Source organism: Myotis brandtii, unplaced genomic scaffold (assembly GCF_000412655.1).
Source record: "Myotis brandtii unplaced genomic scaffold, ASM41265v1 scaffold670, whole genome shotgun sequence".
In the NCBI taxonomy this organism is placed as follows: Eukaryota; Metazoa; Chordata; class Mammalia; order Chiroptera; family Vespertilionidae; genus Myotis; species Myotis brandtii.
Window position 1 is genome coordinate 3,392,976 of NW_005370611.1, and position 23,898 is coordinate 3,416,873.

Here is a 23,898-nt window from a genome sequence, read left to right on the forward strand (position 1 = left end):
TGATCTCACTCATTTGTGGAATATAGAGAACAACATAGACTGATGAACAGGGACAGATCCAAAGACAGAGAAACAGCGACCAGACTACCAATCCCCAGAGGGAAAGTAGAGGAGGGTGGGGGTAAGGGGAAGAGATCAACCAAAGGACTTGTATGCATACATATAAGCCAAACCAATGGACATAGACAACAGGGGAATGAAAGCATGAGTGTGTGTGGGGGGAGGTTGGGGGTTAATGGGGGTATGAGGACACATTTGTAATACCTTAACCAATAAAGAAATTAAAGATAAAAAAATGTTAAATTTATGAATCAGCAACAAAAGGAACTGTGTCATGATTAATAAAAATATAACTGGGCTTATTAAGTATGTGAACATTTTCAAGAATCATCATAATCACATCCAGTGAGATTAGGAATTTTCATTTGTATTTGAAATGAAGCATAATGCAGGCTGCTTGCTCTTTAGTTTCGGAGGGAAAGGTAAGAGCAGGGTGTCCCTCCAGTTGTTACATCAAAGTAGTTCCAATAACATGAATTGATTCTTTAGAGAGTAAAGGAATATTGTACTTAAAGTCTAATGAAGAACTTGCTATTTTACTTGTGAGCTCTCACTATTTTATCATCCTTAACTTATCTTCAAATTCCAACTTTACTAAAGAAAGGGTGACTCCAGGGCAAAATTTAAGTAGCTGCTCTTCAGGGAAGGTATTTATACCTTCTAAATGGTTTGTAGACATTTAAGCAACTGACACTAACCCAAGGTGCCTCACAATTGCCTTCTTGGTGAACCTGACTATGACAGCTGGCTTAACATGCATAGGGAGGTAAAAGATTTCAAATTAGCTCTGGAAACCAAGAAATTAAGAAGTATTTAATTGTTTAGCTGAAAATGCCAGGATCTACTGGTTCCATGGTTTAATTTTACTTTCTGCAAGAGCAGAGGCCATGATGATTTGAGAAAGGCAAGAAAATAGAGTGGAGAGAGGAGGGAAATACAGAGAGGGTTAAGAGCCTTGGCTCTGGGGTTGACTCCAGACTCCATCACTCACTGGTTGGCTTTTTACTGGTAACAACTTTTGAGCTTTGTGGGTTTTTTTGTTTTGTTTTGTTTTGTCTGAAAAATGGGGAGGTACATTGACTCTCATAGGGTTATGGTAAGGGCTAAATGAAACAATGTTAAGTTACATCTGATATGTGGTTGGTGATTAGCAAATCATGAGTGAAAATAAGAACAAAGGAAATATAAGTAATAAGTATCAACCAGCATCAAATCCAGTGTGAGCTAACAGACTCTCATACTCCACAGAAGATGAGTTTCAAAGATACACATACAGCCCTAGCTGGTTTGGCTCAGTGGATAAAGCATTGGCCTGCAGACTGAAGGGTCCCAGGTTTGATTCCAGTCAAAGGGCACGTACCTCAGTTACAGGCTTTATCCCCCCCGCTCCCGACCCTGGTTGGGGCATGTGCAGGAGGCAACCAATCAATGTGCCTCTCTCACATCCGATGTTTCTCTCTGTCTCTCCTGTTTTCCACTCTCTCTAAAAATCAATAGGAAAAATGAGGATTAACAAAGACACATAGAGATTGTTTAAAATATGATACTGAACCACACACACAATCAAACAAATCTGAATGAGGCCAGCACATTATTAAGTTCTAGGAAGGGTTGATCTATAGTGAAACTATTTCCCATAGGTAGGCTGGTTCTCCTATATCTAAGACCATTGAAGACTCAGCTCTTGTACCTTGGAAACAGGAACAACACGGGCACTAGGATTACTCTTCACTGTGGCAAAAGTACAGTCTGCAGAGCTAGAGACATTTAAGATTCAAATCTTGATGTTGACACTTAGCATCTGTGACATTTTGAACCAGTTTCTTAACCTTGTTGAGCTTTAGTTCCCTCCCCTGATGGATAGGAATCATAATTCCTGCCTTTCAGGGTTGCTGTGACTGACACATAACAGGCACTCAATAAAGAGTAACTTCCACAGTACTTATAGCCATTTCTCTTATACAATTATCCAGGGCAATCTTGGAAAGTGAAAATAACAAAGCTTGAAGTAGCCAGCTCATTATTTATTTACAGGTAAAAGTACTAAACTGCTACATATTCTGAAACAAATCTGAATGTACCAATCTTCGACTGATGGAGGAAAACACTGAAGAGATATTCCAAAAATAAAGCTAATGTAGACCTCAAGTGTATTGGGCTTTGAAATACAGTCTCTGACCTGAGGGGGAGGGCATCATAGAGATCCCCTGGGCTATTGCAGGGCAAGGTACAGTAAACAGGGAATCCCTGGAAATGGGGCTAGTGCAGGGGTGGGCAAACTTTTTGACTCGAGGGCCACAATGGGTTCTTAAACTGGACCGGAGGGCCGGAACAAAAGCATGGATGGAGTGTTTGTGTGAACTAATATAAATTCAAAGTAAACATCATTACATAAAAGGGTACGGTCTTTTTTTTTTTTTTAGTTTTATTCATTTCAAACGGGCCGGATCTGGCCCGCGGGCCGTAGTTTGCCCACGGCTGGGCTAGTGCCAGCTCCACCATGCTCCCAGATTTTGTGACTGTAGGCAAGTCTATTCTTCATTTATAAAAAGGTTATAATATCTGCTTTTATTGTATTTCAGGATTGTTGATAGAATCAGATCTTTCTAGATGATTAAGCATTATTCAATTTTAATAAATATTATTGATAATCATAATCACAATATCTGTGCGCTTTTTAAAAGCATGACAAAAGGGTCAATTTCTACCATTATTTGAAAAGTTCTAGAGAAGTAATATAGTATATTGGAAAGGAAAAAACAAGATTCGGAGGCCAAGAACAAGATTCAAATTACTTGCTAAGTAATCTTGGAAAAAGGGATTTAACCTACCCAAGTCTCAGAATTTTTAGCTATAAAATGGGATATCTCACATCATTCCCAAATATTAACTCAAAATGGATCACAGACCTAAATGTAAGAGCTAAAACTATACGACTTTTGGAAGAATACACAGAAGTAAGTCTTCAATATCTTGGGTTAGACCAGCCGTGGGCAAACTACGGCCCGCGGGCCGGATCCGGCCCGTTTGAAATGAATAAAACTAAAAAAAAAGACCGTACCCTTTTATGTAATGATGTTTACTTTGAATTTATATTAGTTCATACAAACACTCCATCCATGCTTTTGTTCCGGCCCTCCGGTCCAGTTTAAGAACCCATTGTGGCTCTCGAGTCAAAAAGTTTGCCCACCCCTGGGTTAGACAATGATTACTTCGAAATTACACCAAAAGTGCAAGCAATAAATGAGAATGTTGATAAGGTGGACTTCATTAAAAGTAAAAAGTTGCCCTAGCCGGTTTGGCTCAGCGGATAAAGCGTCGGCCTGCAGACTCAAGGGTCCCAGGTTCGATTCCGGTCAAGGGCATGTACCTTGGTTGCAGGCACATCCCCAGTGGGGAGTGTGCAGGAGGCAGCTGATCGATGTTTCTCTCTCATCGATGTTTCTAACTCTCTATCCCTCTCCCTTTCTCTCTGTAAAAAATCAATAAAATACATTTTAAAAAAAAGTAAAAAGTTCTGTGCTTTAAAATATCAACACTAGTGAGAGAAAAGACAACACACAGAATGGCAAAAAAATATTTGCAACTTCTACACTTGATAAAACACCTGTTTCATAAGGAACTCTTTTTTTAATATATATATTTTTATTGATTTCAGAGAGGAAGGGAGAGGGAGAGAGAGTTAGAAACATCAATGAGAGAGAAACATCGATCAGCTGCCTCCTGCACACTCCCCACTGGGGATGTGCCTGCAACCAAGGTACATGCCCTTGACCGGAATCGAACCTGGGACCCTTCAGTCTGCAGGCTGGTGCTCTATCTACTGAGCCAAACCAGCTAGGGTGGAACTCTTAAAACTTAATAGTAAAAAGACAAATAACCCAATTTAAAAATGGGCAAATAATCTAAAAAGACATTTCTTCAAAGAAAAAATACAAAGGACATATTCTCATAAAAAGATGCTCAATTAGAGAAATGCAAATCAAAATCATAATGAGATACCAACTCCCACCCACTGAGAAGGGAATTAAAAACACAGACAATAACAAGTATTGGCCAGGATGTAGAGAAACTGGAACCTTAACACACTGCTGATGGGAAAGTAAAATGGTGCAGCAACTTTGGAAAACGGTTTGGCAGTTCCTCAAAAGGAAAAACATAGAGTTACTATATGACCCAGCAATTCCAAATGTAGGTATATACCCAGGAGAAATGAAAACATGTCCACACAGTAACTTGTACATTCAAAATAACCAAAAATGAAAATAACTCAAATGAACGTCAACTTATGTATAGATAAACAATCTATTAATAGATAAACAAGCTAGTTAATCAATTCAATGAATTATTTTTTAGCCTCAAATAGTGATGAAGTGCCAACCCATGCTACAACATGAATGGACCTCAAAAACATTAATGTTAAGTAAGAGTAGCCAGACACAAAAGATCACACACTGTATGATTCTATTTATATGAAATGTCCAGAATAGGCAAACCCATAGAAACAAAAAGTAGATTAGTGGTTGTAGGGGGAGTAGGAAATACTAGAGACTGATAATGGGTACCAGGTTTCTTTTTGAGATGATGAAAAGGTTCTAAAATTAGGTAATGGTGATAGTTGCACAACTTTCTAAATATACTAAGAACCATTGACCTGCACATTTTAAATTGGTGAATTTTAGGTATGTAGATTGTATCTCCCATAAGAAGTTTTAGAAATGGGGATAATGTCTACTTCCCATAACTACTTCAAGCATTTACTGAGATAGCATGTCTGAGAGGCATCTGCTCCATGCTCACTCGTTAATTAGGTGGTACAGAAACCAGGTTAGGACATAAAAGCAATCTTCCCATGTCAAGGACATAAATGGAGATGATAAACTTCACAGGGCTGCATTCCAAATTTCAGTGCCAGATCCAATTAGATGGTCCTTCAAGGGATAGAATTATTTCAGTTAATGGTTTCCCAACTTACTTTATTTGAGGTAGAAATCTGAGAATGAGATAGGGAGTTCAGTCTCTGACAAGTTAAGAGTTGTAATCCTGCCCAGTTGAAACGCTGTAAAAACAATTTCACCTTGTGTCTACCTTCCCCCCTTCGGGCCCTTTCCCTTTCCTTTCCTTGGCTCTTTTGTCAGAAATGGAAACTCTTCTCTGAAAGGAAGAGGTGGAAGAGTTAGTGCGACTTGTTTGGGCAGGTCAAGATGTCTATTCTCCTCACTACACACACTGGCTTCCTTCCACCTTCATGCTTGGCTCAGAGCCTAGGGGTTTTGTGTTTTTTTCTTTCTTTCTTTTTCAATGAGCCTGGTAGTTTTACCCAGAGATCCTTTTGACACCGATGGGGATCACTTGGATCCCTGAAATGCAGCTGTCTCTGGTGTTGCTTCCAAAATGTCCTTTAAATAACTGAAAGTAACTGAGAAGACACATAGCAGATTCACACTATGATAAATAACCTGGTTATAATATCTTATTTAAGAATACCACTTATTTACTCATCACATTAATTACTACACACCTATTTAAAACTGAAATGTGAAAATGCCCAAAACATGGAATATAAATTATGGGACTCTCAAGGACATATTTTAACTCCAATTTTTGAAAATAGGACTTGTACTTTTTAGCTTTTATACTTCCTTGTCATTAAAAATTTTTTTAAATAATAAGAACATATTAACTTCTCTGGCTGGGTGGCTCAGTTGGTTGGAGCATCATCCTATACACCAAAAAGTTTCAGGTTCGATTCCCATTCAGGGCACAAACCTAGGTTGCAGGTTTGATCCCTCGTTGGGGCACCTACAGGAGTCAACCAATTGATGTTTCTCTTACATCAATGTTTCTCTCTCTATCTCTTTCTCTCTTCCTCTCTTTTTAAAAACTCAATTAAAAAACAGTATCAAAATATCCTCAGGTGAGGATTAAAAAATAATATATTAACTTGTGTAATAATAATAATGATAAAACAATGAACAAAAGAATATATAAGGAGTCTAAAAGGGGGAGACACTTAATGGTAATAGTCTAAGATTAAGTCTTCCATTTATAAACTCTGGATTGTAACTGAAACTCAGCTACTTGGTATATAATTCTCTGCCTGCAGAAGCTGCTGAGTACCTGGGGGCAACTGCCATGAGAACTAAACCAACCATCACTTTCTTATGAGGGCGAAAAGGAGATGTAGACAATCTTCCATAAAATTTAAATTTAACGGACACATAAGAAATTCCTACATCAGGCATCAATAAATATCTGTTGAGTGATCTTATTTACTTCTCCTCTAATCTATGCCTAGACTGCAAAGTGGTAAGAAATTACAAAAATAAAAATTAAAAAAAATCCAAAGATAAAACAAAAAAGAAATACAAAATATCAATAAATTAAGCAAAAGGTACATTGTAACTTTCACATGGAGCCATTTAGGCAGCCTAGAAAAGGAAAATATTAAACACACACACACACACACACACACACACACACACACACTCCCCCAAACTAATGCTACTGGAACCACAGCCAAGAGCTCCTAATACTGCAGGACATTTACAAGTGGGCTGGTCTTGTCTGACTGGAAGTCCAGAATGGCTTGGCTCCTGGAGTGCTTTCGGCCTGGGCAAAGGACATTGGCAACACAGGTGGGAAAATTCAGTTCTTTCCTTTCTTAATGGGAAATTCACCTAAGGCCTTGGCCTATAAGTGTATGTTACAAACACCAAAAACATCAATTAATTCAAACTTGCCCATCGAGGGGTGCTGAGAACAGAAATTACACCTCTACCTCCCATGTTCTTCATCACCAAATTAGCTACTAACTGATTAGCACACCAATTAAAATTACTAAATACAAACACAAAACCAACAGTTGTGATTTTTATAGCAGACCCTCGGGGCTAATGAGCTCAGCGGGTTAATCAGCTAAGAAGTTTATTCCAAACAGCAAGTTGCCACATTAGAATGACACAAGGAGGCTTCCCAAAACCCAGCCCTAAAAAAAAAAAATCAATGAGAAACATCTTCACATCTTTACAGTATTATAATTTCTCAGGAAAAGTACAAGATGACTTTTTTCTGAGCCTTACTCATTAGAGGCATTTTAATTATAGGCACTTCATTGATTTATTTAATTCCGATAAGTACCATGATTGTCATGTGGCTTCCTGAGCTCTATCGGGCCTCCAGACTTATCTCAGTTCCTGGACTCTTGGGCTTCTCAGCTGCAAGTAATGATTTTCTCTCTTGAAACCTTCCACTCTTTCAGTTTCTGCTCTCACCTAGTTATCCTTTACCTCTTTGGGTGATCATTTTGCTTTTTAACCTAGTCACAACAACTCACTGTTCAAATATCCTATATAATAAAAGGCTAATATGCAAATTGTCCCCTTGACAGGGAGTTCTAATGGGAATTCAACCAGGAGTTCGACCAGGGTGTGGGGCTAGCTAGCCAACCACCCACAGCTCCTCCCACCAGCTGGCCTGATCAGGGCAGGCTGGCCGGATCCCACTGGTACACGAATTCGTGCACCGGGCCTCTAGTTTTTGTATATAATAGGTGCACAATAAATGTTTGCTGAATAAAGAGTAAATCCCAAGGCCTTCATCACTGTATAATTTCCCCTCTGTACCCTTTCTTAAGCTTCAACTTCTAGCTCTGTAGAGAGCCAATTATACTCAAATTATACCACGAAATAAGTAGCCAATAAGGATCCATATATGCCTTTGTGCTCACAGAGAACTTTGCCTTTTGCAGATAAACAGAACACAGCATTACTGGCTTCAATTTTTCACCCCTTCCTGCATCCATGCCCTTTGCCCTGTGATTTAGCAGTTTATCCCACTAAAGGGACAGAGAATATTTCTCTACCCTTTAACTTTTGGATTGGACCACATAACTTGCCTTAGTCAACAGAATGAGGCAGAAGCAATAGGATTCTAGTTCCAAGCTTAGGCCTGAAGAGGCCTCTCAAGTCTATTCTTGCTCTCTTATACTTCTGCTCTCTGACCCTCTCTTACACCATGGGAACATGCCCTGCTAGGCCACCTGTCCAGGGACAATCAGGAACATGTTTAGCAGAGCCACAGAATGATCAGCAGCCTTGTGGCTCCATGACTTTAGAGATTTTATGCAAATATACATGACAGACTCTTTGGTCCACAGATTCAGAGTTCTTAAATGAGGACTAACTTACCCTGGATAGCAGACAGATATACAAAGGCATCTTCATGCTCCAAGTTCTCCAAGAATATCTGGAACCACAAAATACAGCAGTGATATGACTCACAAAGAGCAGCTTCAAACGAATAAATGCTATGCTTCTTATTTGTCTTATAGCTAGACATTGGTCTGACTTTTAAAGTCTTGTGGAGAAAACACTATACAAGTTTGAAGTCCCATTTTTATAAAAATTAAGAAAGGGTAATGATTAAGAGAAGTAGTCAAGCATACACTAGGAGTAGGCCTGGAAACCAGAATCTGGGGGAGCAGTCCTCACCATTTTTCCCATCACAGCCCATGGTGGACAACATTCTCAATATGACATGACAGACTACAGGCCATGACACACAAAAGGCCAGGTTTGGAGTTATGTCCAGTTGATGGCACATTTGCTGTAATTTGATCCTTTTTTCTTACACTCAGAAAACATATGGAAATACAAGTGAAAGACAGAAACATTATTATTGGAATAACTTTAAATCTGTTCTAATTTATGTTTTAAAATCTTTTCCAAATTTCAGCACTTCAATTGACATTAGTAACAAATGACTCTCAACACATCTTACAATTTAGGAACACATCAGGGCATGTCAGCTGCTATGGGTACTGCTTATCCAGAAGACATGACAGTGACATGTTGGGTTTAGGCCCTAACGTGAGGGCAAGAGAAAGACAGTGGCCATGTGCCCATGTGCCTCCTGCTTGGTGTCTAGGGGAAGACAGGGGTGCCTGTTCCATGTGTAGTGATGCATCCCTGTACCAGCGATTCTTGATATCAACTGATGCTGCTGGTCTCCGCATGTGCAGCATGTTAGGGAAAGCCTAAGATTAGTTCATCTGGGAAGATGGCCAGGTTGGAAGGGGTGGGGATCATGTATGAAGTAAAGGAAGCTTAATCCAAGGTAATGGCCATGGGAATAAAGAGGAAAAGATTGATTTGAAAGGTTTCTTGGAAAAAGAACTGACGGGACCTTGATGACCTATTATGTACAGCAGATGAATTTTTAAAAATCCCAAAGATGTTCACTGAATTCACCATCTAAATAGGGGTATGAAGGGATTTTTTTTATGATTACTCAAAGAAGATATAAAATTTAACATTTTCAGCAATATTTTAATGACAACAGATCCTTGGCACATTTCCATTCCTCGCTTTTCTCATCTACAAAGTGGGGGATAATACCAATATTGCAATTGTTGTGAGGACTACAGACAATGTCGGAAAGGTATAGGGCCTGTCTCAATAAATAGCAATTATTATTATACTGTTGATTCTAATACTTCAGTGGCTAAAAATAAATGGTTTCAATCAGAATTACAATTCTTACTCTAATGGCTTAACCATATGGAAGAGATAATAACAACAGCTAACCTTTATTTGATGCTCATTAAGTGCCTGTCACTATGATTAGTGCTTTAATGGACGATTTTATTTTAAATCTTTCAACATAAAGTGGACCCTCACTTTAACAACTTAGAAATTGAGGCTCAGAAAGTTTAAGTGACTTGTCCAAGAAAATGATCTAGAATTTGGTCAGTAGTCTCTAGATCAGTGGTCTTCAACCGGTGGTCCGCGGACCACTGGTGGTCCGTGAGGTCCAAAAGGTTGGCGACCGCTGCTCTAGATCATTTGCTCTTAACTCATACTGAGGTCAGGATAATTTCCACAAAGAGAAAAGATCCCCAGCTAAGCATATATGTTCTCCCACATAAATCTATGATGTAAAGAACAACGTGTGTGTTTTTTCACTGTGATGGAGGGAGGAGAGGGGAGCAGACCCAGTTCTAATGCCCCTTTAAAAGGGGCCAAGAGAAAACAGGTGGTTTATCTGGCTGGTCACAGTGTCTATTTACCAGAAAGGCACTTTCCCATCTCTGGGAATTTGCTCATGCTGTTCCAGCCCCTCTTCTTTCACCTGCTCAGACTTTACTAGTTTGTTAAGGCCATATCAAGAGATACTTCCTCCAGATTTCAACTCTCTCCTTTTCCTGACTATCCACAGTATTTCTTGCCTGTAAAAATTCCGGTACTCTGTTCATGTTCAATTTAGCCTTGTGTGGTTATCTGGGTCTCTCCTGTGTCTAAGTCTTGCCTCCTCAGACAATTACAAGTTCCCTGCAAGTAATCCAGGACAGGACTTGATACACAATAAGACACTGGGAAGCTGCCCCACCCGTGTGTGTTTCTGTAGGATGCTCTCCTCACCTTGAGAAGCTTCTCTTGCACCTCAAGGACTCTTGCTTCCCTCCGTTCTATCCAGCGAGAAAGAGTCCGCAGGGCAGCAGCCCGTGTTGGAATTTGAGGGTCATAAGCAGATAAAAGAACTTCCTGGAGCTGTTCTGTGGTTATGCTTCCAGATTTCTGGTTTGCAGTAGTGCTGGACTCACTGACCTCCCGAGGAATGAGCGGAGCACTAGACTTCAGGCCAGTTTGATTGGGTTTCTCGTGGCTTTGCTGTTGTTCGAGGTGGCTGTGCGACACATCAGTGTATCTTTCATGACTGGTTTGCTGCTGCTCTTCTATTTTCCCTTCTGGGTCCTTTTTGTTTAGGGTACTCTGGGCAGCCACACTGACAGCCTCGGTAGAAAAGGCTCCATGGGTAGAGATGGTGATGCGGAGATCAGCAGCGAGTTCTTGGATGACAGGGTCCGGGTGTGTGATGGAGACCTTCTCCAACAGAGGCAGCAATTGCTTCAGGACAGCAAAATCACTTGAATTCAACTACAAAATGAAATGAAAAATGGCAAATGTTAACATGACTTGAACATAAGGCAACACATCCTGAGTGAAAGGGGCGGGGAGAAAATCTGGTTGCTGGTGTAATCAGCAGGTAGCCTGAGTCTGGCACTAACAGCCACTGTTGAGTAATTACAACAAAAAACATTTATTGAATACTTACCATGTATATAGGTACTTTTCTAAGTTAACAAATACATCAGCAATGCAGACTATTGCTCTTAATTTTTACAATCTGATGAGCATAACATGGCATCTTACAGTTTTAATTTGCATGAGCCAAACTAATAGTGCTGCTAAACATCCTTCCATGTTTATTGGCCGTCACATTTCTTTTTCTGTTAAGATCCTGTTTACATCCTTTGTACCCACTTACCCCTTAAACTGTTTATCTCTACAGCTATTCTTACCAAATTAGATTTTTTCAATCCTCACCCAAGGATATTTTTCCATTGATTTTTAGAAAGAGTGAAAGAAAGAGGGAAAGACAGAGAGAAATATCTTTTTTTTTTTTTAAATATATTTTATTGATTTTTTACAGAGAGGAGGGGAGAGGGATAGAGAGTTAGAAACATCGATGAGAGAGAAACATCGATCAGCTGCCTCCTGCACACCTCCTACTGGGGATGTGCCCGCAACCAAGGTACATGCCCTTGACCGGAATCGAACCTGGGACCCTTGAGTCCGCAGGCCGATGCTCTATCCACTGAGCCAAACCGGTTAGGGCGACAGAGAGAAATATCAATGTGAGAGAAATACATTGACTGGTTGCCTCCTGCATGAGCCCCAAACAGGGCCTGGACCAGGGAGGAGCCTGCAACTGAGGCACGTGTCCTTGACTGGAATCGAATCCAGGACCCTCTATCCATTGAGCCAAACTGGCTAGGGCCCAAGTCAGATTTTAATACCCAAATATATGATAAAATTATTTTCCAGATTAATGTATTTTTTACTTTCATTGTATTTTTAATGTACCTTCTGCCATAAAAGATGAGTTCCTATTAGCAAAGTACTTAGTGCCTGACACATAGTAAGTACTATGTAAATGTTTTAAAAATAAATACGATAAACAAAACACACATTCATATCCCTATGATCTAATTACAATGATTATCTACATTTTATTTTTTTAGTAAATTTATTGGGGTGACATTGGTCAACATGATCACACAGGTTTCAGGTGAGGTTTTAAACAGGAGGAAACCGAAGCACAGTACAGTTAAGTAACATGTCCAAGGCCACATGGTAAGATGTGAACTCAACAAGTCTGGCTTGAACAAATGTTCTTAACTAAATGATCTAAAGAGGCTAGGTAGCATACAGTGGCACCACAGGTCGGAAAGGAATGGGACAATAATTGGCTACAGGGAATTTCTGCTAGAAATTAGGAGTGAAAATTACATAAGATTTTATTTTTTCCAGAAGCTTTGTTCTAATAATTTCATAGTCCTCACTAGGGAAGGTACATGTGCAGTCAGTGTAGAAAACAAGAATCAGTTGTAATCTTTTTCTGTTTGAAAATACTGGGGAAATTATCATATGAGGCTTCATGAGGCCCTGATGATTTGAAAACCTTGCAGTTTTTTGTTTTTGTTTTTTTTGTTAACCCTCATGAAGGATATTTTATCCACTGATTTTTTTTAGAGATAGTGGAAGGAATGGGGAGAGACACAGAGACATCAATGTGAGAGAGACATCGATCGGTTGCCTCCCATACGCGCACGACCCGGGCTGGGAATCAAGCCTGCAACCAAGGTATGTGCTCTCGCCTGGACTCAAACCAGGACCCTTCAGTCTGTGGGATGATGCTCTACCCACTGAACCAAACCGGCTAGGGAAAAATATTGCAATTCTTAAACCCTTTTTAGAATAAGGCAGGATATTTATTACTTATTCATTCATTTGTTTCATTATCCAACAACCAATTAACCAACTAACTGTTTTTGCAGGACCTATATAATGTTCTCATTTTATACTATAAGTCCACAAATTGTTACTGCTCACTTTCCCCACCACTTTCCATCAAATTAAGTGAAAACTTGAGGCACATGACAGGTTTGTACCTGTAGAATTTCACCACACACTCTCCTCAGAATTCTTTGTTTAAACAATTAGAAACTAATGCAAATTTGGCATAAAGTGGAATTTCTAGTTCTGCAACATGTCAGATTATCTTCATGTGTAAAACAACTGACCATTTTTGTGTTACTGTATCTTAAGGAAGAGAACATGTGTGTCTAGAGTAAAGGTATATGTTACCTAAGAAAAGGGTCAATTTTATCAGGAATCTATGTGGAACTGAACGACATTTTAGAATAATTTTGCTAGTGCTATCATTATGCCAAACGTCATTCAGCACCTCTGTAGTATCATGGATCTTTGTGTGTGTTTTTTCTATTTATTTATTTATTTATTTATTTATTTATTTATTTATTTTTATTGCTTGAAGTATTACAAAGGGTATTACATATGTGTCCTTTTTTTTCTTCCCTGCCGTTGACAATCCCCTGTCCCCCTCTACCCCCCAGTGTCTTATGTCCATTGGTTATGCTTATATGCATGCATACAAGTCCTTCAGTTGATCTCTTACCCCCCTCCCTCCTGCCCCATGTTTTTTCTTTATGCATCTGAAATGGGAATATCTACAGTACACGGACTCTTTTTCATTTCTATTATATATAATTTCTTTAATGACAATCCCCTGGCCCCCCCCTACCCCCCAGTGTCTTATGTCCATTGGTTATGCTTATATGCATGCATACAAGTCCTTCAGTTGATCTCTTACCCCCCTCCCTCCTGCCCCATGTTTTTTCTTTATGCATCTGAAATGGGAATATCTACAGTACACGGACTCTTTTTCATTTCTATTATATATAATTTCTTTAAAAAAATATATACAATACAAAACAAATAGACCTACGGAAAAGAGAGAGAACCCAGAAATAGACCTACATAAATATAGTGAACTGATCTTTGACAAAGAAGCAAAGGCAATACAATGAAGAAAAGACAGGCTTTTCAACAAATGGTGATGGAATAATTGGACATTCATGTGCGGAAAAGAAAAAAAAAAAGAATTTAGACACAGACCTTACACCTTTACAAAAATTAACTCAAAATGGATCATAGACTGTAAAATGCAAAGCTATAAAGTTCCTACAATATAACATAGGAGAAAAATCGTTATGATCTTGGGTATGGAGATGACTTTTTTCTATTAAATATCAAAGAAAAGGAACCCAAGAAAGAAATAATTGATCAGCAGGACTTCATTAAAATTAAAAACTTCTGTTCTTACATCATAATTAAAATGCCAAGAGCAAAAGACAAAGAGAGAATCTTAAAAGCAGCAAGAGAAAGAAAGTCAGTTACCTACAAGGGAGTACCCATACGACTGTCAGCTGATTTCTCAACAGAAACTATGCAGGCCAGAAGGGAGTGGCAAGAAATATTCAAAGTGATGAATAGCAAGAACCTACAACCAAGATTACTCTACCCAGCAAAGCTATCATTTAGAATTGAAGGTCAGATAAAGAGCTTCACAGATAAGGAAAAGCTAAAGGAGTTCATCACCACCAAACCAGCATTATATGAAATGCTGAAAGGTATTCTTTAAGAAGAGGAAGAAGAAAAAGGAACTCTTACCATTTGCCACACCATGGATGGAACTAGAGAGCATTATGCTAAGTGAAATAAGCCAGTCAGAGAAGGATAAATACCACATGATCTCACTCATTTGTGGAATATAATGAACAACATAAACTGATGAACAAGGACTGATCCAGAGATGGAGAGGCATTGATTGGACTGTCGGGCCTTGGAGGGAAGGTAGGGGAGGGCAGGGTTAAGGGGGAAAGATCAACCAAAGGACTTACATGCAAGCATATAGGTCTAAGTGGGAACCGGGTGGAGGGGAGCTATGGGGGAAAAAAAGAGGAACAACTGTAATAATCTGAACAATAAAGATTTAATTTAAAAAAAGAGAAAAAAAAACCAAAAACTTCTGTTCTTGACATTGCAGAAGACAATGTCAAGAAAAAGCAAAGACAAGCCACAGACCAGGAAGAAATATTTGCAAAAGGCATATCTGATAAAGGACATTTATCCAAAATATATAAAGAACTCTTAAAACTCAACAATGAGGAAACAAACAACCCAATTAAAAATGGGTAAAAGACCTCAATAGATACTTCACCAAAGAAGATGCACAGATATACAGCATATGAAGAGATGCTCAATATCCTATATCAAGGAATTTCAAATTAAAACAACAAGATACCACTATACACCTACTAGAAATGAAATTATTCAACACTAAAAAGAAATGGGTTATCAAACCACAAAAGACGTGGAGGAATCTTAAATACATATTACTAAGTAAAAGAAACCAGTCTGGAAAGGCTACATAGTGTATGCTTTCAACCATGTAACATTCTGAGAAAGGCAAAACTGTAGGGACAGTAGAAAGATCAGTGGTTGTCAGGGGTTGTGGGGGGTGGGGGGGAGAGAATGAATAGACAGAGCACTGAGGGTTTTTAGGACAGTGAAACTATTAATGTGGTAGAAACATGTCATTGTACATTTGTCAAAACCCATAGAGTATACAACACCAGGAGTGAATTTTAAAGTAAACTATAGACTTTGGGTGATAATGATGTACCAGTGTAGGTCCATCGACTGTAATAAATGTACCACTCTATTACATGATGTTGATAGTGGGGGAGGCAGGTACATGAGAAATCTCTGTACCTCCTGCTCAATTATTCTGTGCACCTAAAACTGCTCTAAAAATTTGTGTATTAAAAAAAAAAGCATCTGTTCTCCCTGTTTTCAAATTTCTTAGTTATTGGGGGATTCATCCTATTAAACTGGGTAACTTCTTTAATCACATGGGCAAGTAGGTGTTTTCTGAATCAAATAGTTGATAAGGCAATCAAAGCAATGCACACCCTCAGCTTCATAAGCCTACAGATTCCCCACTATTCAAAAAATGAGGGAAATCTAAGGCTACAGGTATCAACTATTTGTTCATAAATATTAAAAAACTATATCGAGGTATAAAGTAATATTCACTTAAGTAGATGAGAGAACTGAGGCACTACATAGTTCATTACTTTTCAAGGGTCATCTAGGGCTGCCATCAAGATTGAGACCTGACATGAAGCCCCGGGTTCTACTGTCACTGCTACTCAGCACAGAATTCTGTGTAAAAGCCCTGAGGCCTGAAGGAGCAGCCCACAATGACAGACTCCTTTATCTGGCTTCGAGTTTCTGGAATGCTTCAGGAATGGAATGAGCAGAGCTATGTCAGCCCACAACTATGAGTTTCCTCAGGGTGTCAGGAGTGATCCAGTTAGATGGTGAGTTGTTCTAAACTTCTGCAAATTTTCAATTTGAGAACTGGGGGTTGGACTGGCGGGGCCAGGATTGAGGGTGATAGGAAGGTGCTTCTAAGGGAAGCATCTGAGAATGACATCCAGAGGAGGGAACTGCACACTGAAAAAGCCCCACCTGAGACTTTGCACAGCTCCCCTCTGGGGGAGGCATAGCCTCATCCTGCCTCATTCTGCTCCAGTGAGAATCACTGTTTTGGAAGGATCGCACGGTCTCTTCCAGCAATAAAATCCTGACCTAAAAATTCCCAATTCTGAAAAATACATTTATTTTTTATGTTCTCATTTCCATATATCACCTATATTTCTTCAGATCTTTAGCTGTCCTGGATCCTTTAGTTTACATACCTGGATCCTTATTAACATAATGGCACTGAATTTATTTGCCAGTAGTATTTTTACTTTTGTTCTAAGTCAGCATGCAGTATGCCCTGTTTTATGGTGAGCTATACTTAAAATATAAAATATAAAACATAAAATATAAAAATAAGAATCTTTTTAAAAAAATAAGAATTCATCAGATTAATCATAGCTACTAAAAGGTAAGCTCCATGAGGGCCAAGAGGCACTTGATAAATATTTCTTGAATAAGTTCATTCTACGATACTCTTAGAAAATGTGGTATGAGATTTCAAGATCTGGGTTCAAGTCCAGCCCCACCACCTGAGCCTCAGAGCTCAGAGGACCCAACAGGCCAGAAAGCATCAGGCAAAAATTGCTTCCTGAGGGGACAGGGAAGTTCCCAGCATCATATTACTTGTACTGATGACCAATCCTGAAATTTAGAAAGTTAGTTTGGAGTTACAGTTGTCTTATTAGAAGTCTTAAACCTACACTTTCTCATAATTAACTCCTCTTCCCAGTCACTATGTTCTAATGATTACCTTAATTACATAAATTAGAATGGAAAAAAAAGAAAGGTTCAAATGCTACTAGATACTGTTTCATTAGTTAAAATAATTAATCCTAATTGAGAATAGGTACAGTATAATCTTCTAGACTCTGAAGCAAAAAACCCTAAACCTGACAATAGTTATCTGAAAACGTAATTCAGAATCGTGACTTTTTTTTCCAACACAGACAGAAAACCCAGCATTACTCTAGAAGCCACTTATACTAGTAAATCCACAAACCAAACAGGGGGGAAAAAAAGATTAGATTTAGAGCAAAAGTATAAGGGTGATGTGTTCATGTTAATTTAAGTAACTGCAAAGTCAGAGAAAGCCAGGATGCAATCAGTGAGTCAGGATAGCTCATGAAAGGGCAGGGACAGGTAAGGAATGTACATTTGCATAAATCATGAGACTGTCTTAAAACATTACTAATTTACACAGCCAGTCCCAACAATAGGATTTTAGAAAGGGAAATGGAGATTTCTATGTTCTATTTTTCAATTTGGGACAGGTTAGAGATGGGAAATTCTAACATATCAAGAATCGGTATAAAAAAAATCAGTATCAAATTTGAATCCTCAAACTCAAAATTCCATTCCCAAAGGGTTCCCTACTCATTGCTAAGAGCTATAGCTAGTCTGATTTCAGGTTAGATTTCATAATACTTGCACTAAGCCCATTCTGCCTTCTTGTAGTCTCCTAACCTAATCTATAATAATTAAGCATAATATGCTAATTAGACCGGACAGCCGAAAAACCTTTTGGACGTCATTCCGGACGTCCTTCTGGATGAAACGGCAGCGGCAGGACCAAGGCAGAGGCAGTTAGGGGCAATCAGGCAGGCAGGTGAGCAGTTAGGGGCGATCAGGCAGGCAGGCAGAATGGTTAGGGGCGATGAGGCAGGCAGGCGAGCAGTTAGGAGTGATTAGGCAGGAAGGCAGAGGGGTTAGGGGCAATGAGGCAGGCAGGCGTGTGGTTGGGGCAATGAGGCAGGCAGGCAGAGTGGTTAGGGGCGATGAGGCAGGCAGGCAGGCGAGTGGTTAGGAGCCAGCGGTCCCAGATTGAAAGAGGGATGTCCGACTGCTGGTTTAGTGGGATTGGGCCTAAACAGGCAGTTGGACATCTCCTGAGGGGTCTCGGATTGCAAGAGGATGCAGGCTGGGTTGAGGGAACCCCCCCCACACACACCATGCACAAATTTCGTGCACCAGGCCTTTAGTGTATGTATGTATGTATGTATATATGTGTATGTATGTATGTGTGTATATATATATATATATGTGTGTGTATATATGTATATGTATGTATGTATGTATGTATATATATATATATGCCTAATAGGCAAATTGTCCCCTTGGGAGTTCAACTGGGAGACCGGGAAATCACTTGCTATGATGTGTGCTGACCACCAAGGGGTAGCGCGGAACCAAGTAAGGCCCCGGCCGGCAGCCTGAAGGCCCCGATCGGCCCTGATTGCCGGCCAGGCCAAGGGACACTACCCGTACACGAATTTCATGCACCTGACCTCTAGTATGGAAATAATTAGCCAGAGCATACCTTTCCACCTTGTCTAGCACTACTTTGACCCTCAGTCTCTACCTTCCAGCTATACTGGCCTTCTATCAGTGTCTCAAGTATACCAAGCTCTTTCCTGCTTCCTGGTCTTTGTACAAATGTTTTCTTTAATTGGAAGAGTTTCCTCCATCTGCACTACATGTACTCCCAAATTTCTATCCATCACTCAAGTCTGACCTTAAACTTACACGTCCTAGGTAGAGACCTTCCCAGCCTAGGTTGGATGCTATGTTCTCTTGGTACCTTCCACTTTTCTACAGCACTTCATTCAATTCTATGTATATTTTTTGGATAGTTATTTGGTATCTGACTCCCTTACTGGACTGAAAGCTTCATGCGGGTAGAGACCAGGTCTCCTTGGTCCACTGTTGTATTCCCAGCACCTTAGCTCAGTATCTGGCACAAAGCAAGTGTATAATAAATACTTTTGAGAGAAAAAATTTAAAAATTATAAATTAAGTATGCCCTAACTGGTTTGGCTCAGTGGATAGAGCGTCAGCCTGCGGACTGAAAGGTCCCAGGTTCAATTCCGGTCAAGGGCATGTACCTTGGTTGCGGGCACATCCCCAGTGGGAGGTGTGCAGGAGGCAGCTCATCGTTGTTTCTCTCTCATCGGTGTTTCTAACTCTCTATTCCTCTCCCTTCCTCTCTGTAAAAAATATATTTTTTTAAAAATTAAGTATGTAAAAGATACATCCACTGGAAACAAAGCTTTAACATGTTACATGATGTGAGCAGAACAATGGATCCTATGTTTAAATGAAACTATTTAAAACAGATGGAATCCTAAGCAACCAGCAGGTTACAAAGGTTTCCCCAGACTGGCACAGTAGGAACCAGCTTTGGAAGCCAGTACAGTGAGGGTAAGAGGATTCAGTTTTCGCCATGGATGCAAAACACTGTGCTGAGTGTTTCAAATCAAGCTTGTGCCAGGTCAGAAAGGCCCTGCCCTTCTGATGGTGACCACTATGCAGGTGACAGAGTGAAAGTGCACATTTTCTTGTCCTTTACTTTGGAGACAATTCTCACCAACAACTTGACTGGTTTATCCTGGTTCTCCTCTGTGCAATATCTATTCTTATTTCTCACAAGGGTAAGGAAGGGAAACAATACGTTTTTCTCTTCTCTTTCGCTTCTCCCTCCATTCAAGTTTGGCTCATGTCTGCAACTCACCTGAACAGCTCCTCCCAGCATGACAGCCACCAGCCCCATGGACATGCTCAGTGTCTGTGATTCCACGGTGCTCTCTGTCTGGTGGGCCAAGCTTGCACATGCTCGCTGCAGTGTTGCTGCTACAAAGTCCACCACCTACCACAGAAAAGGGATTTAGAATCAGTGGAGAAAAAGAAAACAAATCTCAACATTTTCTTTACATCTTACGTCTACATCTTCATCTTCTTCTACATCAACATCATGATAGCAAGAACCTTCAACAATAACTACTACTGTGTAGAAGGCATGGTGCTCCGCGTTTCACATGCACAATATCACTTAGGCCGCATATTAACTCCAGGAGGTCACTACTCTTATCCTCATTTTGAGATGAAGAATCTGAGACTTAAGGAGGTTATCTCCTCAAGGCCATATGGTCAATAAGTGAGAAAGCCCATTTAAACTTTCCCAAATGTTTTAATGTATTAAACCAACTCTCTTTACTTTTCATGAATTTTGGCAGGAAATTAAAATGAAAAAGGATTTGTTATTTTCTGACCAACTTAGAAGGTCCTAGATCTACTTCTCCTAATGAGATTTCCTCCTCAAGAATATCTTCCCCTCATCCTAGCAACTATTTTTGTTGTTGTTGCTAATCCTCACCCGAATATATTTTCCATTGATTTTTAGAGAGTGGAAAGGAAAGGGAGAGACAGAGAAAAATATCACTGTGAGAGAGACACATCAATTGGTTGCCTCCCGTACTAGCCCCGACCAGGGCTGGTGATTGAGCCTATAACCGAGGTATGTGCCCTTGACCAGAATTGAATCCGAGACCCTTCAGTCCACAGGCTGACTCTCTATCCACTGGCAAAACTGGCTAGGGCCCACTCACTTTTTAAAAGAATTTTAAAATTTTTTTATTGATTTTGAGAGAGATAGAGAAAAAACACACATCGATTTGTTGTTCTACTTATTTATGCATTCATTGGTTGATTCTTGCATGTGCCCTGACCGGGGATTGAACCCACAACCTTGTCATATTGGGACAATGTTCTAACCAACTGACCTACCCGGCCAGGGCCTCACCCCTGTCATTTTAACAGTCTTATTCTAATTAAGCAAAGAATGGGGGAAGAGGCATTCAATTTTATGTAGAAGCCAGTGTCCTCAAACAATCTGTACAAATGAACCAGAGTCATTTTTTTTAAAATATATTTTATTGATTTTTTACAGAGAGGAAGGGAGAGAGATAGAGAGTTAGAAACATCGATGAGAGAGAAACATCGATCAGCTGCCTCCTGCACATCTCCCACTGGGGATATGCCCGCAACCAAGGTACACGCCCCTGACCGGAATCGAACCCGGGACCCTTCAGTCCGCAGGCCGACGCTCTATCCACTGAGCCAAACTGGTTTCGGCACCAGAGTCATTTTTTAAGTATCAAATATATTTAAAGGATTAAGACTTTCACATATATTTTACATCGCATTTGGCTATCTACTACACCTTAAATGGAACTAACTTGATCCGCATAATTTTAACTGCACGTTGATTAATCACCTTCAAAGGAAGAAACGCCTTTGAATAAAAGACAGCATACGCAAAAAAAAAAGACAGCATACGCATACACATACACATGTACATGCACACACACGTACATATGGACACACACACACGCACACTGAGGATTAATGGCTCAAAAGAGGAAAATCATTTTGAAAATGGGGCAGCTGAGATAGGTCATAATAAGCCTCTGAATACCATGCAAGCTTGCATGTTCAACTCCCTCGGCAAATTACATACTACGCTAGAATCTTTATTGCAAGCTTAAAGTAAAAAAAAAAAAAAGTGGCTTGTTAACACTTGTCTTTTGGAATAAGGCAGGAAGTTTAGAAAAATTATTTAAAGTTCCACCTACTGAAATGAACAATGCTGGTTATGGCAAGTTTCACCACCCTCTTGGCCTAGGACTTTATTAATGCCAGAGTTAAGGACACTGGTCCTTTTAGAGAAACTCTCATCGAGCATCTTGGGCTACCTATTTTGCCTTTCAAGAGTTTTCTAAAGCACACCTTGCTTATAGGATGCTTCTGTATCAGAACACCTATTGTTAAATTACTGGAAAAGAACTATCCAACCTCTGACTTTTTCTAATTTCCTCTCCACTATATATGTTGGAAAACAAGTAACATCATTCTATTTTTGTTAAGAAGGAACTTTTCTATATCTGTCTATATGTATATACATACATAAAACCCTGGAAGCTGTTAATGTAATAATCAGCTGTACTGTCATCTATGAAGTAGCTTTTCCTGCAAACTTTCTTGTAACAGCAAAACCACCATACCCATTGGATAACAGCTCCTCCCCCTTCTACTCATTTCCTGTGATTTTGGTGGGGCTGACAGCCACAAGGATAGGCATGTGACTAAAGCCTGCTGCAGAGAGGGGGGAGAGACTTTTACCTTTCCCTTAAATTTTTTGTACAGATGCATAATTTAAAAAGCCAAATATTCCTGAAAGTTTATAATGAAAAACAGCAATGTCCTACTCCCACCTGATTCTGGCCCAGAGACAACCACCTTTAATTATTTAGCTGGTTAATTTAATAATAACATTAAGCATTTACTACTTACCAGGTACCATTCTGAACATATCACAGTTATAGACACACTTAATCCTCACACTAACCTATGGGGATGTGTAAACCTGCTGCCACCATTCTAGCAACTGAGGGGAAGGGAGCTGGAGGCCTCACTGCTGAGCATGTAGATGTCAAACTAATCCTCCAGTTTTTCAGTGTGCTAACACCACTCAAGTTCAGAGTCTCTTGGGTTCAACCTCTCTCAAGAATAAACCTCCAATCTTTTGCTGGGGGTTGGGGGGTGGTTGTACAAAGTTGAGGAAGGAATCAAGTGGTCAACCCAAGCTAGTGCAGCCTTTCAACCTATTTTAAGCTCTAAATTCACCTCCATCTTTAGAGCTTATCTGGGGCCTCCAGTCCTCCCAGGGTTCTGCAGAGAGAAGTAGCTTGCTTCTTTTTTTTTCTTTTCAAAACAATTGTATTGAAATACAGTGCTTTGCTTCTTGACTTCTCCCATGCAGGCACTTAGCTTTCCATTTTCTGAAATTGCTAAATCAGCTACTATTCTCCAGTTTCCAAATGTTATTCTCTTTTATTTACAGTCTCTCCTTTCCTGCTCTATTGGTCCTTGTGGTTTCCAGAGGAGGCAGATAAACACATGTGTTCAACACACCATCTTTAATCAGAAATCTCTAATTTTTAAATATTGCACTTCTATGTTGTTGAGATGTGTTTACAATAAGCATCTGTTACTACCATACCATGACTACACCCAATAATCCCTTATATCTTCTAATACTTGGTCCATGACTGTTCAAAAATGTCTTGGTTTGTTTGAATCAGGATCCACACATTGTATTTGGTTATACATCCCTTTCAAGCTACAACAGCCTACTCCTTTTTGGTGCCATTTATTTGATAAAGAAACTGGGTCATCTGTCCTGTAGAATTTCCCACATTCTGTATTTGGCCTATTGCTTCCTCATTGCATTAACTTGCTCCTCTGTCCTGCGTTTTCATGATTAGATTCACATTCACATTTTGGGGAATTTATTTTATTTATTTACTAGTAGCCCAGTGCACAAAAATTTGTGCACTCGGGGGGGGGGGGGGTCCCCCAGTTATTAAACATTTATCGGCACAACACTGACCACATTGGTGGTGGTGGTGGTGTCAGAATGTGTTATATTATGCAGATGAAAATCTATTTAAACAGATTTGATGTAGATATTTTCAAAGATGGAAGAATTGTCCCTGTCAACTATTTTAGTTGATTCATATCTTCA

At 39.7% G+C, this 23,898-nt stretch overlaps 1 protein-coding gene across 1 annotated transcript in view; it reads right to left on the bottom strand.

Moving 5' to 3' along the window:
* Positions 1 to 23,898, bottom strand: part of TANGO6 (transport and golgi organization 6 homolog) — a 144,417-nt gene that overhangs the window by 74,303 nt on the left and 46,216 nt on the right. Inside the window, exons 12-14 of the mRNA XM_005881224.2 lie at positions 20,047 to 20,181; positions 10,482 to 10,997; positions 8,250 to 8,307 (exon numbers count right to left, since the gene is read on the bottom strand). Of these exons, the coding sequence (XP_005881286.1) occupies positions 8,250 to 8,307; positions 10,482 to 10,997; positions 20,047 to 20,181 (709 nt within the window). The remainder of the gene's footprint in view (positions 1 to 8,249; positions 8,308 to 10,481; positions 10,998 to 20,046; positions 20,182 to 23,898) is intronic.